Source organism: Babylonia areolata, chromosome 10, assembly GCF_041734735.1.
Source record: "Babylonia areolata isolate BAREFJ2019XMU chromosome 10, ASM4173473v1, whole genome shotgun sequence".
In the NCBI taxonomy this organism is placed as follows: Eukaryota; Metazoa; Mollusca; class Gastropoda; order Neogastropoda; family Buccinidae; genus Babylonia; species Babylonia areolata.
The window spans coordinates 1734174-1745510 of NC_134885.1; the positions used below are offsets into that span (position 1 = coordinate 1734174).

Genomic DNA, 11337 nt, shown 5'->3' on the forward strand with positions numbered 1-11337 from the left:
ACTGAGGCCCATTTCAAAATAGTGTTGTTCACATCCCTTCAAATGGGGCTTAGGTCTCAGTGAATAAATTGATTCTGATTGTCATACCTCAGTGTCTCTCTGTGTACCTCTGTGTCTCTCAGTGTACCTCTGTGTCTCTCAGTGTACCTCTGTGTCTCTCAGTGTACCTCAGTGTACCTCAGTGTCTCTCAGTGTACCTCGGTGTCTCTCAGTGTACCTCTGTGTACCTCAGTGTCTCTCAGTGTACCTCGGTGTCTCTCAGTGTACCTCGGTGTCTCTCGGTGTACCTCGGTGTCTCTCAGTGTACCTCAGTGTACCTCAGTGTCTCTCAGTGTACCTCGGTGTCTCTCAGTGTACCTCAGTGTCTCTCAGTGTACCTCTGTGTCTCTCAGTGTACCTCTGTGTCTCTCAGTGTACCTCAGTGTCTCTCAGTGTACCTCAGTCTCTCTGTGTACCTCAGTGTCTCAGTGTACCTCTGTGTCTCTCAGTGTCTCTCAGTGTCTCTGTGTCTCTCAGTGTACCTCTGTGTCTCTCAGTGTACCTCTGTGTCTCTCAGTGTACCTCTGTGTCTCTCAGTGTACCTCTGTGTCTCTCTGTGTCTCTCAGTGTCTCTCAGTGTACCTCAGTGTCTCTCAGTGTACCTCAGTGTACCTCTGTGTCTCTCAGTGTACCTCTGTGTCTCTCAGTGTACCTCTGTGTCTCTCAGTGTACCTCAGTGTACCTCTGTGTCTCTCAGTGTACTTCAGTGTCTCTCAGTGTACCTCTGTGTCTCTCAGTGTCTCTCTGTGTCTCTCAGTGTCTCTCTGTGTCTCTCTGTGTACCTCTGTGTCTCTGTGTACCTCAGTGTCTCTGTGTACCTCGGTGTCTCTCAGTGTACCTCTGTGTCTCTCAGTGTACCTCTGTGTCTCTGTGTCTCTCAGTGTCTCTGTCTCTGTGTCTCTCTGTGTACCTCAGTGTCTCTGTGTACCTCAGTGTCACTGTGTACCTCTGTGTCTCTCAGTGTGCCTCTGTGTCTCTCAGTGTACCTCTGTGTCTCTCAGTGTACCTCTGTCTCTGTGTGTACCTCAGTCTCTCTCAGTGTATCTCTGTGTCTCTGTGTACCTCTGTGTCTCTCAGTGTACCTCTGTTTCTCTGTGTACCTCTGTCTCTCTGTGTACCTCAGTGTCTCAGTGTACCTCTGTGTCTCTGTGTACCTCTGTGTCTCTTAGTGTACCTCAGTGTCTCTCAGTGTACCTCAGTGTCTCTCTGTGTACCTCTGTGTCTCTGTGTACCTCAGTGTACCTCTGTGTACCTCAGTGTCTCTCAGTGTACCTCTGTGTCTCTCTGTGTCTCTCAGTGTACCTCTGTGTCTCTCAGTGTACCTCTGTGTCTCTGTGTACCTCTGTGTCTCTGTGTACCTCTGTGTACCTCAGTGTCTCTCAGTGTACCTCTGTGTCTCTCAGTGTACCTCTGTGTCTCTCTGTGTCTCTCAGTGTACCTCAGTGTACCTCTGTGTCTCTCAGTGTACCTCTGTGTCTCTCAGTGTACCTCTGTGTCTCTGTGTACCTCAGTGTACCTCTGTCTCTCAGTGTACCTCAGTGTCTCTCAGTGTCTCTCAGTGTCCCTCAGTGTACCTCTGTCTCTCAGTGTACCTCAGTGTCTCTCAGTGTCCCTCAGTGTACCTCTGTCTCTCAGTGTACCTCTGTGTCTCTCAGTGTACCTCTGTGTCTCTCAGTGTACCTCAGTGTACCTGTGACCCCTGACTGGCTGTGTCCCAGATCGTGGACGAGAACACGGGGGAGGCGCTGGGCGCTGGTCAGACAGGCGAGCTGTACGTGCGAGGACCTCAGGTGATGAAGGGATACTTCAACAACCCCCAGGCCACTCAGGACACCATTGTGGACGGCTGGCTGCGTACAGGTAAGGGACAGCACATCATTGGTAAGGTACAGGTAAGGGACAGCACATCATTGGTAAGGTACAGGTAAGGGACAGCACCTCATTGGTAAGGTACAGGTAAGGGACAGCACCTCATTGGTAAGGTACAGCACCTCATTGGTAAGGTACAGGTAAGGGACAGCACATCATTGGTAAGGTACAGGTAAGGGACAGCACATCATTGGTAAGGTACAGGTAAGGGACAGCACATCATTGGTAAGGTACAGGTAAGGTACAGCACATCATTGGTAAGGTACAGGTAAGGTACAGCACCTCATTGGTAAGGTACAGGTAAGGTACAGCACATCATTGGTAAGGTACAGGTAAGGGACAGCACCTCATTGGTAAGGTACAGGTAAGGGACAGGTAAGGGACAGCACATCATTGGTAAGGTACAGGTAAGGAACAGCACCTCACAGGTAATGTACAACACCTCACAGGTAATGTACAACAACACCTCACAGGTAATGTACAACAGGTAATGTCAACAACATATCAAGGTAATTAAGAACAACACCTTACAGGTAATGCAGAATAACACATCACAGGTAATGTCGAGCAACACATCACAGGTAACATAAATCAGCACATCACAAGTAATAAATGTCACGGGTAAAGTAGAACCCATCACAGGTAATATATATCAACATCACCCCATCACTCCCAATATCGATAGGCTTGTCTGCAGATTTGTTTTCAACATTCCATGCAATGGTATAAGAGGGTGTACCGCGGGAAGCAAGCCACATTTTTTGGGTCATGTTCAAAGCAGCTTAAACTGCACAGCTGTTGATACTGCACTGATAAGAAGAGGATATGGATACTTACATAACACCTATCCTCAGTCAAAGACCAAGGTCCAAGCGCTTTACAAACACGGTGTCATTTGCACAACAGGCTGCCTACCTGGGTAGATCCAACTGACGGCTGCCACTGGGCGCTCGTCATTCGTTTCCTGTGTCATTCAATCAGGTTTCAGTCACGCACACACATAGGCCAACAGATATGTAACAGTTTACGTGAATGACAATTTTCTTTATTTACCCCGTCATGTAGGCAGCCATACTCTGTTTTCGGGAGTGTGCATGCTGAGGATGTTCTTGTTTACATAACCCACCGAATGCTGACATAGATTACAGGATCTTTAACGTTCATATTTATCTTTTGTGTGCGTACACACATGAAGGTGGTTCAGGCACTAGCAGGTCTGCACATATGTTGACCTGGGAGATCGGAAAAATCTCCATCCTTTACCCACCAGGCACTGTTATCGAGATTCGAACCTGAGACCCTCAGATTGAAAATCCAGCGCTTTAACCATTCGGCTGTTGCGCTGTCACTGGCGGCATCCTTCAGCCACTGACCTGGGGCTGTCGTCCAGCAAGAGAACACCTGACCACTGACCACGAACCTAAGGTCCTGCTTCAATATTAGCACTTTCTAGGGTCATAAGATCTATCGGACTCAAACTCACATAGTTTGCTTTTTTTTTCTTGCATGTAATTCCAATGATAGCTGTGATGTGCGTGTATTTGCGTGCATGCATGTGTGTGTGTGTGTGTGTGTGACAGGTGACCTGGGTCACTATGACGAGGAGGGGTACTTCACCATCACTGACCGCCTCAAGGAACTCATCAAGTACAAAGGATTCCAGGTCAGTCCTCTCTCCAGGTCCCCCCCCCCTCCTCCCATGTCAGCTCAGAACTGTCCAACTCCTCCGGTTTGCTTCATGCATGCCGCCACCACTGATCAGTCCGACCTCCCCTGTCATGATTCCATGTGAAATGAGATTGGAGAAGTATGTTTTGCTGCCACCCTGATGGAGAGAGCTGCTGGAAACTACATTGCAAAGCTTACTGTCTCGTGCAAAGCTACTGTCTTGTGCAAAGCTACTGTCTTGTGCAAAGCTTACTGTCTTGTGCAAAGCTTACTGTCTTGTGCAAAGCTTACTGTCTTGTGCAAAGCTAATCTCTTGTGCAAAGCTTACTGTCTTGTGCAAAGCTAGTCTTGTGCAAAGCTACTGTCTTGTGCAAAGCTAATCTCTTGTGCAAAGCTTACTCAAAGCTTACTCTCTTGTGCAAAGCTACTGTCTTGCAGGTAAGATACAGTACAGAGATACTCCCATCACTCTGTGTTGATTAGTGCTGTGTCAGTCATTAATCAACAGCAATGAAGGTCAAAGTCAGCCCACAGTCGATTATTCCCTTCCAAACAGACTTAGCATTTTGAGCATGCATTCGAACACGGAGATCATGAGAAGACCGAAAAACAGCCGAGTTGCCACTTCTGTATCTCATCTGAACTTTGAGGAGTATGCATTCTTTTACGGACACGCTGGGGGGGGGGGGGGGTTCCCCTTGTTTTTGTTACATAAAGTGTAATAGCATTTATTTTTATGGCGCTTTGAATGAATGTGTGGTTGAGATTGCGCGTGCGTGTTGTTGCTTGTGATGCTAGGGGAAGCAATTGCGTGTTGTTGCTTGTGATGCTAGGGGAAGCAATTGCGTGGTGGTGCTTCTGATGCTTGGGGAAGCAATTGCGTGGTGGTGCTTCTGATGCTCGGGGAAGCAATTGCGTGTTGGTGCTTCTGATGCTAGGGGAAGCAATTGCGTGTTGTTGCTTGTGATGCTAGGGGAAGCAATTGCGTGTTTCTTATGAATATGATTTTGTGATCATCGTTCCTCAGTGTCAGTGAGTAGAGTTCTGGATAGCTTAGCTGATCCCGTCACAGCAACTGTAAGCCAGAGCGTGAGAATCGGTTGGACCGGACGGGTCCTAGTGTTTCGATGTTTGGCCTGTTGTCACACTGATGAGGAGGTGAGGATATCTATGGTATTAACGTTAGGTCCTATTATTCCTATTATTATTTATAGGTATTTGATTCTTCATTATTTGTCAAAACATTTTGCATTTATTCTAGTTATGAATTGGATTACTTAATTTCACTATTTTAGTAAACGAATGAAAGGTGATCCGTTTCTGGGATTGTTTGGTTATTGTTCATTTCTACTCAATTGTCTTTGTAATTTCTATGGATCGATTCATCCAAATGATAAAGTGTTATATTTGTATTGTCAAAATGCTTTGATGCTGTACATTACAAATATAGTTTATACAGTATTTATTATATTGTTTTATAAATACTTTTTGTATGTTTTATGAAATGGAGTTTATGTACTTTTTGTGCAGAGGTTCGCGCATTGTTGCGCACTGTCAGGCACTCTCACCCTTTGTATTCTGAAGAGATCAGAATAGAGAACCTCTGTAAAACGACCTTGTGTGAGGTGTTCATTCTCTTTTCCTCCCCCTCTTGTTCTTCCTTACCCACTTGTGGAAAACGCTGTATCGAAGATAGAACCCACCCCAACAACTACAACATAAAGTATGGATCAATATGTATGTGAACATAAGTTGACACCATCACAAACCTCCAGTGAGACTCGACTCTACATAAGACTACAGCCATTTTGTGTTGCCTCAGAGGGTAGAGCCGAGAGCGGTGACCACAGGGGGCAATAGATCAGACACTGACCAGTCCGGGGGTTCCATTCTTCAGTCTGTAGAACAAGGAGGAAGCCCAATGCAATCCAGCTGTCATGGATGGAACTGCTACTCTCTCCCCACCCCCCCCACCCCCACCCCCAGTTATTGGCTACTTTTCCTCAATTGTTGACTACTCTTCCACAATTATTAGCTACTCTTCCTCCACAGTTACTGGCTACTCGACCTCGACATTTATTGGCAATAGCTTCTCTTCCTCCACATACTCCACCTCCACAGTTATCTATAAAACTAGAAGTTACCACTTTACAAATTTCCTCGTGTCTGAGACACCAGAGACTGGCAGCATCAAGCCATCATTGAAACCCAACCAGCGGCATCTCTGACCACAACAGGACCTGGTTTTAGTGCCAGCGGTACCAAATCCTTTCTTATCCAGACATATATGAAGCTGTGGCAACGAATGTAATGTGAATGGATTTCCATGAACAAGACGGGACTGGTGCATATTTTGGAAGTTGTGTGGTTGTGCGTGTATTTTCTCAGCTACTGTAAGTGTCTTAGCAAACAAGGTTGGCACAAGCTTAGGTATGAATAAGACCTTTTGATAATAGTAAGAGTGAGAAGTCAAAAGTCATGGTAATCATTTGGAAAATTAGGGAAAAAAACGAACACAAAAAACCCACTTGATGGAGACATCCAAATATAATCAAACTTCGTGTTATGGGTATATCATGGTCAAGGTCACAATCTGGCACATGTTATTGATAGGAAAACATTAATGGGGACAAGAGAGAGTTCTTCCGCATAATCTTTAGCATACTTGGTAATGAAACAAGGTCAGAGGTTGAAGATCAAAGTTCAAGGTTAAAAGTATGGCAGAACTTTGCTTTTTCATCCAGTTGTTATTCACCATACGTGGTATACCATAGTGTGATTTGTTTTGGCTAGAACATCAATACTTTGTAAATTTAAAAGTCAAAGGTCAAGATGACATCGTTGTCTTTTTTGCCAGATTTTTCTGTTTTGCAGTTTTTTGTTTTTGTTTTTTCATGATTCCTTGTACTGGGTATTAAGTGGGTATCACAAGTGAGTCTTGAAGACCCCGCTCTCCAGTTAATCCTTGTTTTTTCATGACTCCTTTACTGGATTAAGTGGGTGTCACAAGTGAGTCTTGAAGACCCCGCTCTCCAGTTAATCCTTGTTTTTTTCATGACTCCTTTACTGGATTAAGTGGGTGTCACAAGTGAGCCTTGAAGGCATAGCCTCTCTAGTTAATCCTAGCTGTTTCTTCATGATTCCTTTATTAGATTAATTGGATATCACACACGTGTGTCTTAAAGACCTCACCTCTCCAGTTAACCCTTGTTGGCTGTGAAGTGTAGGTTTCTTGAAGACTCCGCCTCCTTGCTAATCCTTGTCGTCGTTGTGAGAGTGCAGGTGTCTTGAAGACTCCGCCTCCTTGCTAATCCTTGTCGTTGTTGTTGTGAGAGTGCAGGTGGCCCCAGCGGAACTGGAGGCGTTGCTGCTGACCCACCCAGCCGTGGGGGACGTGGCCGTGGTGGGCATTGCTGACCAGGAGGCCGGAGAACTGCCCACAGCTTTCGTCGTGCCAAAGGCGGGCGCCACCTTCTGCCAGGAGGACGTCATCCAGTTCTTGCACAGTGAGTGGACTGTGATATTATAGGAGGGAGGTGGAAGAGTGGTTTATCTGCCAATACGTTGTCTGTGAGGGTCTGGGTTTGTTCCAGTGTACCTGTTGTTTACCTGTGTGCTGGCTGAATCGGCAGCATAAGCAGCATTGACTCGAATTTGTGTACCTTGTGAATGGAGAGAGTCACCACTACTTACTGTTTGTTGTGAAGGTCTGGATTTGATTCACAGTCTTGCCCTTTCTTCCAAGTTTGACTGGAAAATCAACTGAGCATCTAGTCATTCATATTTTTTATAATTTTTTTTTAATTATTATTTATTTTTTGTATGCGTATAGTTCACTTAATCAAGTTTTTGCGCCTTATGCATATTATTATTAGTAGTAGTAGTTCTTTTTTTTATGTATTTATCTATTATTTATTTACTTTTTTTTCTTTTTTCTCAAGGCCTGACTAAGCACGTTGGGTTATGCCGCTGGTCAGGCATCTGCTTGGCAGATGTGGTGTAGCGTATATGGATTTGTCCGAACGCAGTGACGCCTCCTTGAGCTACTGAAACTGAAAACTGAAACTGATAAACCGAAGTCCTGTGTGCAGCACGCACTTAATGCATTGGAAAAGAACCCATGGCACTGAGAGTCTCTGGTAAAATTCTGTAGAAGGAATCCACTCTAGTTGGTTCACAAATGTATGCCTGCACTTGAGGCCTGACAAGCATGTCAGTTTATATCGCTGCCAGACATCTGCCTAGCAGATGTGGTGTAGCAAATACGGATTTATCCAAAGTGATGCTTCCTTAAGAAACAAGATTCTTAACAAGCACCAAGACCAGACCCAGCATCTCTTGTTGGCTAAGTTAGATTCTACATCCAGTTCGTTTGTGTGCAGTCTCGTCACAGAATCACTGACAATGTGTATTGTTTTCAGTCTGAGCTTTTTAGGGGTAAAAAAAAAAAAAGGCATGTGGAAATCTCCTTTACTTTGTCAGATCATGTTGTGGTGTCCGTGATGAAATCACTCAGCTATGTTGTGGTGTCCGTGATGAAATCACTCAGCTATGTTGTTGGTGTGGTGTCCGTGATGAAATCACTCAGCTATGTTGTTGGTGTGGTGTCCGTGATGAAATCACTCGGCTATGTTGTTGGTGTGGTGTCCGTGATGAAATCACTCGGCTATGTTGTTGGTGTGGTGTCCGTGATGAAATCACTCAGCTATGTTGTTGGTGTGGTGTCCGTGATGAAATCACTCAGCTATGTTGTTGGTGTGGTGTCCGTGATGAAATCACTCAGCTATGTTGTTGGTGTGGTGTCCGTGATGAAATCACTCAGCTATGTTGTGGTGTCTGTGATGAAATCACTCAGCTATGTTGTTGGTGTGGTGTCCGTGATGAAATCACTCAGCTATGTTGTTGGTGTGGTGTCTGTGATGAAATCACTCAGCTATGTTGTTGGTGTGGTGTCCGTGATGAAATCACTCAGCTATGTTGTTGTGGTGTCCGTGATGAAATCACTCAGCTATGTTGTTGGTGTGGTGTCCGTGATGAAATCACTCAGCTATGTTGTTGTGGTGGTGTCCGTGATGAAATCACTCAGCTATGTTGTGGTGTCCGTGATGAAATCACTCAGCTATGTTGTTGGTGTCCGTGATGAAACCACTCAGCTATGTTGTTGGTGTGGTGTCCGTGATGAAATCACTCGGCTATGTTGTTGGTGTGGTGTCCGTGATGAAATCACTCAGCTATGTTGTTGGTGTGGTGTCCGTGATGAAATCACTCAGCTATGTTGTTGTTGTGGTGTCCGTGATGAAATCACTCAGCTATGTTGTTGTTGTGGTGTCCGTGATGAAATCACTCAGCTATGTTGTTGGTGTGGTGTCCGTGATGAAATCACTCAGGTATGTTGTGGTGGTGGTGTCCCAGGTAAAGTGGCCCCCCACAAACGGCTGCGAGGAGGGGTGAGGGTGGTGGACAGCATCCCAAAGAACCCGAGCGGCAAGATCCTGCGTCGGGTGCTGAGGCAGAGCATGGGGCCCTGATGGGGTTCTGAACTGTGATATTCCACCCATGGAAACAGAAATCGGCATTTAAGGGGAGGTAATTTGGCATTTGATATTCCACGGGTGGAAATGGACATCAGCATTAAGGGGAAGTAATTAACAGAAATCAGCATTTAAGGGGAGGTAATTTGGCATGTGATGATATTCCATCCGTGGGAAAAGAAATCCGCATCAAGGGGAAGGTCATTTGGCATGTGATGTTATTCCACCCATGGAAACGGATATCAGCATTACAGGGTAGGTACCTGGGTGTGTGATGGTATTCTACCTATGAAAATAGAAATCAGCATTAAGGGGTAGGTAATTTGGCATGTGACATTATTTCTAACCATTAAATCAGATATCAGCATTAAGGGGTAGGTAATTTGGCATGTGACATTATTTCTAATCATTAAATCAGATATCAGCATTAAGGGTAGGAATTTGGCATGTGACATTATTTTTAACCATTAAATCAGATATCAGCATTAAGGGTAGGTAATTTGGCATGTGACATTATTTCTAACCATTAAATCAGATATCAGCATTAAGGGTAGGTAATTGGGCATGTGACTTTATTTCTAACCATGAAATCAGAAATCGGCATGAAGGGGTAGGTAATTGGGCATGTTATGATATATCACCTGCAGAAACAGAAATCAGCAATAAGGGGTAGGTAATTCTCTCATCAAGTCTGGAATAGGTCGAAGACAGAGACAGCTTTCTATGATTTTTTTTTAAATGTGATTTTTAATGAATGTTAAATTATCCTTTGAAGTTAACGAGAGAAGTTTGTTGTGTTCTCCACACTGTGTACACAGTGCAGCACAATTGTGTGTTCACCTGTCAATGTGCAATGATGAGGGGGGTGTACCCAGGGTGATGTACCCATGTACCCACTGGGTCTTTCCCATACCCACTGGTCCCTTTCCATGGATTGGTGAAGCAAGGAGGGAAATGTTGGGGATATTAACCACAGGCTAGTTATCTCCTGAAGTTGTACATTTATATTTTACTACAAGAATTCAGTTTTAGGCTGAAAGATTTTTTTTAAATATGTTGGGTTTTTTTTTTAAAAATATAGACACATGCATTTTAAATAACCCACTTCTGATTCTTAAAAAAAAAAAAAAAAATTATTGTAAAGCCCCCCCCCGCCCCCCAAAAAAAAGTGGAATGTGGATAGCATTTTCAAGTGAGGATAGATGACCTGTTTTAAGTGGGTGAACTCACTTGGGCATTGTTTGTTCCATTTGTGGCGAGGTGTACACATGTTGCTTTTAAACACTGCTCATATTTCATGTACAGATAGTGATCTCAGAGGTGATGGGTTAACATCGTTACTTTGTTGTTTTTTTTTTGAGACTGTTTTATGAGATTTTATGAGACTGTTTTATCTATATTGACAGTGTTTGCAGTCAAGTTTTCTGTAAATTATACCAGTTTTTACAAAGTAATTTATTGCAAATTTCACATTTTATATGAAGACAGATTGAAGGCCAGCTTTGTGTGTGGATATGTGTACATTACTTTATCAGATTATTTGTATAACCAGTTTTTTGGTGGTTTATTCTTGATGCTTTTAAATCCTATTCAGTTTGAGTATTTTTTTTTTTTTTTTTTTTTTTTTTTTTTTTTTTTTTTTTTTTTTTTTTTTAATTTTAATGACCAGTAACGTGCTTGATGGGGTGTGGTTCAATTTTGAAAGTGAAGCCAATATCGGACTGCACACACACTCATTCACCTCTCCACAAATCTCCAAGTAGTTCTTCACCATAAAACATTTTTGTATTTAATTTTTATTATTTTTCTTCATTACTTTCCCTGTACACATACATCAACCAAACCACCCACTCCTTCAAATTATAAGCCAATGTTGTCACTTGTTTCAACGGAACAAATTCATTGTTTTGTGGTTCAACAATGACAATCTTGAAAAACATTCTGTTCTGTAAAACTTCTCAACATATGGCATGTACTGTTCAAATTTTTTTGGTTTTTAAGATAACGTAGTATACCTTCCAAAAGCAAAGAATTTACTTTCCGGAAGAATGCAATGACATCCATTTGCATGCGATATGACGAGGAACTAACAGACTTCAGAAACATGAAGATTAATAAAACTGGACGGTGAAAAGGGGACCTAACACTACACTGACATCACCAGAATGACTCCCCCCTGAAATGGACAGTGAAAAGGGGACCTAACACTACACTGACATCACCAGAATGA

At 43.6% G+C, this 11337-nt stretch overlaps 1 protein-coding gene across 3 annotated transcripts in view; it reads left to right on the forward strand.

Annotated features, from left to right (window-relative positions):
• LOC143286697 (uncharacterized) overlaps positions 1–10204 on the forward strand; it is a 27059-nt gene extending 16855 nt beyond the window's left edge. For 2 of the 3 annotated variants that reach the window (XM_076594366.1, XM_076594365.1), the window contains exons 10-13: positions 1758–1899; positions 3489–3571; positions 6917–7082; positions 8989–10204. In XM_076594366.1, the coding sequence (XP_076450481.1) occupies positions 1758–1899; positions 3489–3571; positions 6917–7082; positions 8989–9104 (507 nt within the window). In that variant the 3' untranslated portion in view covers positions 9105–10204. The remainder of the gene's footprint in view (positions 1–1757; positions 1900–3488; positions 3572–6916; positions 7083–8988) is intronic. The other variant, XR_013055847.1, reaches the window with a different exon arrangement.
• The last annotated feature ends 1133 nt before the right edge of the window (positions 10205–11337 follow it).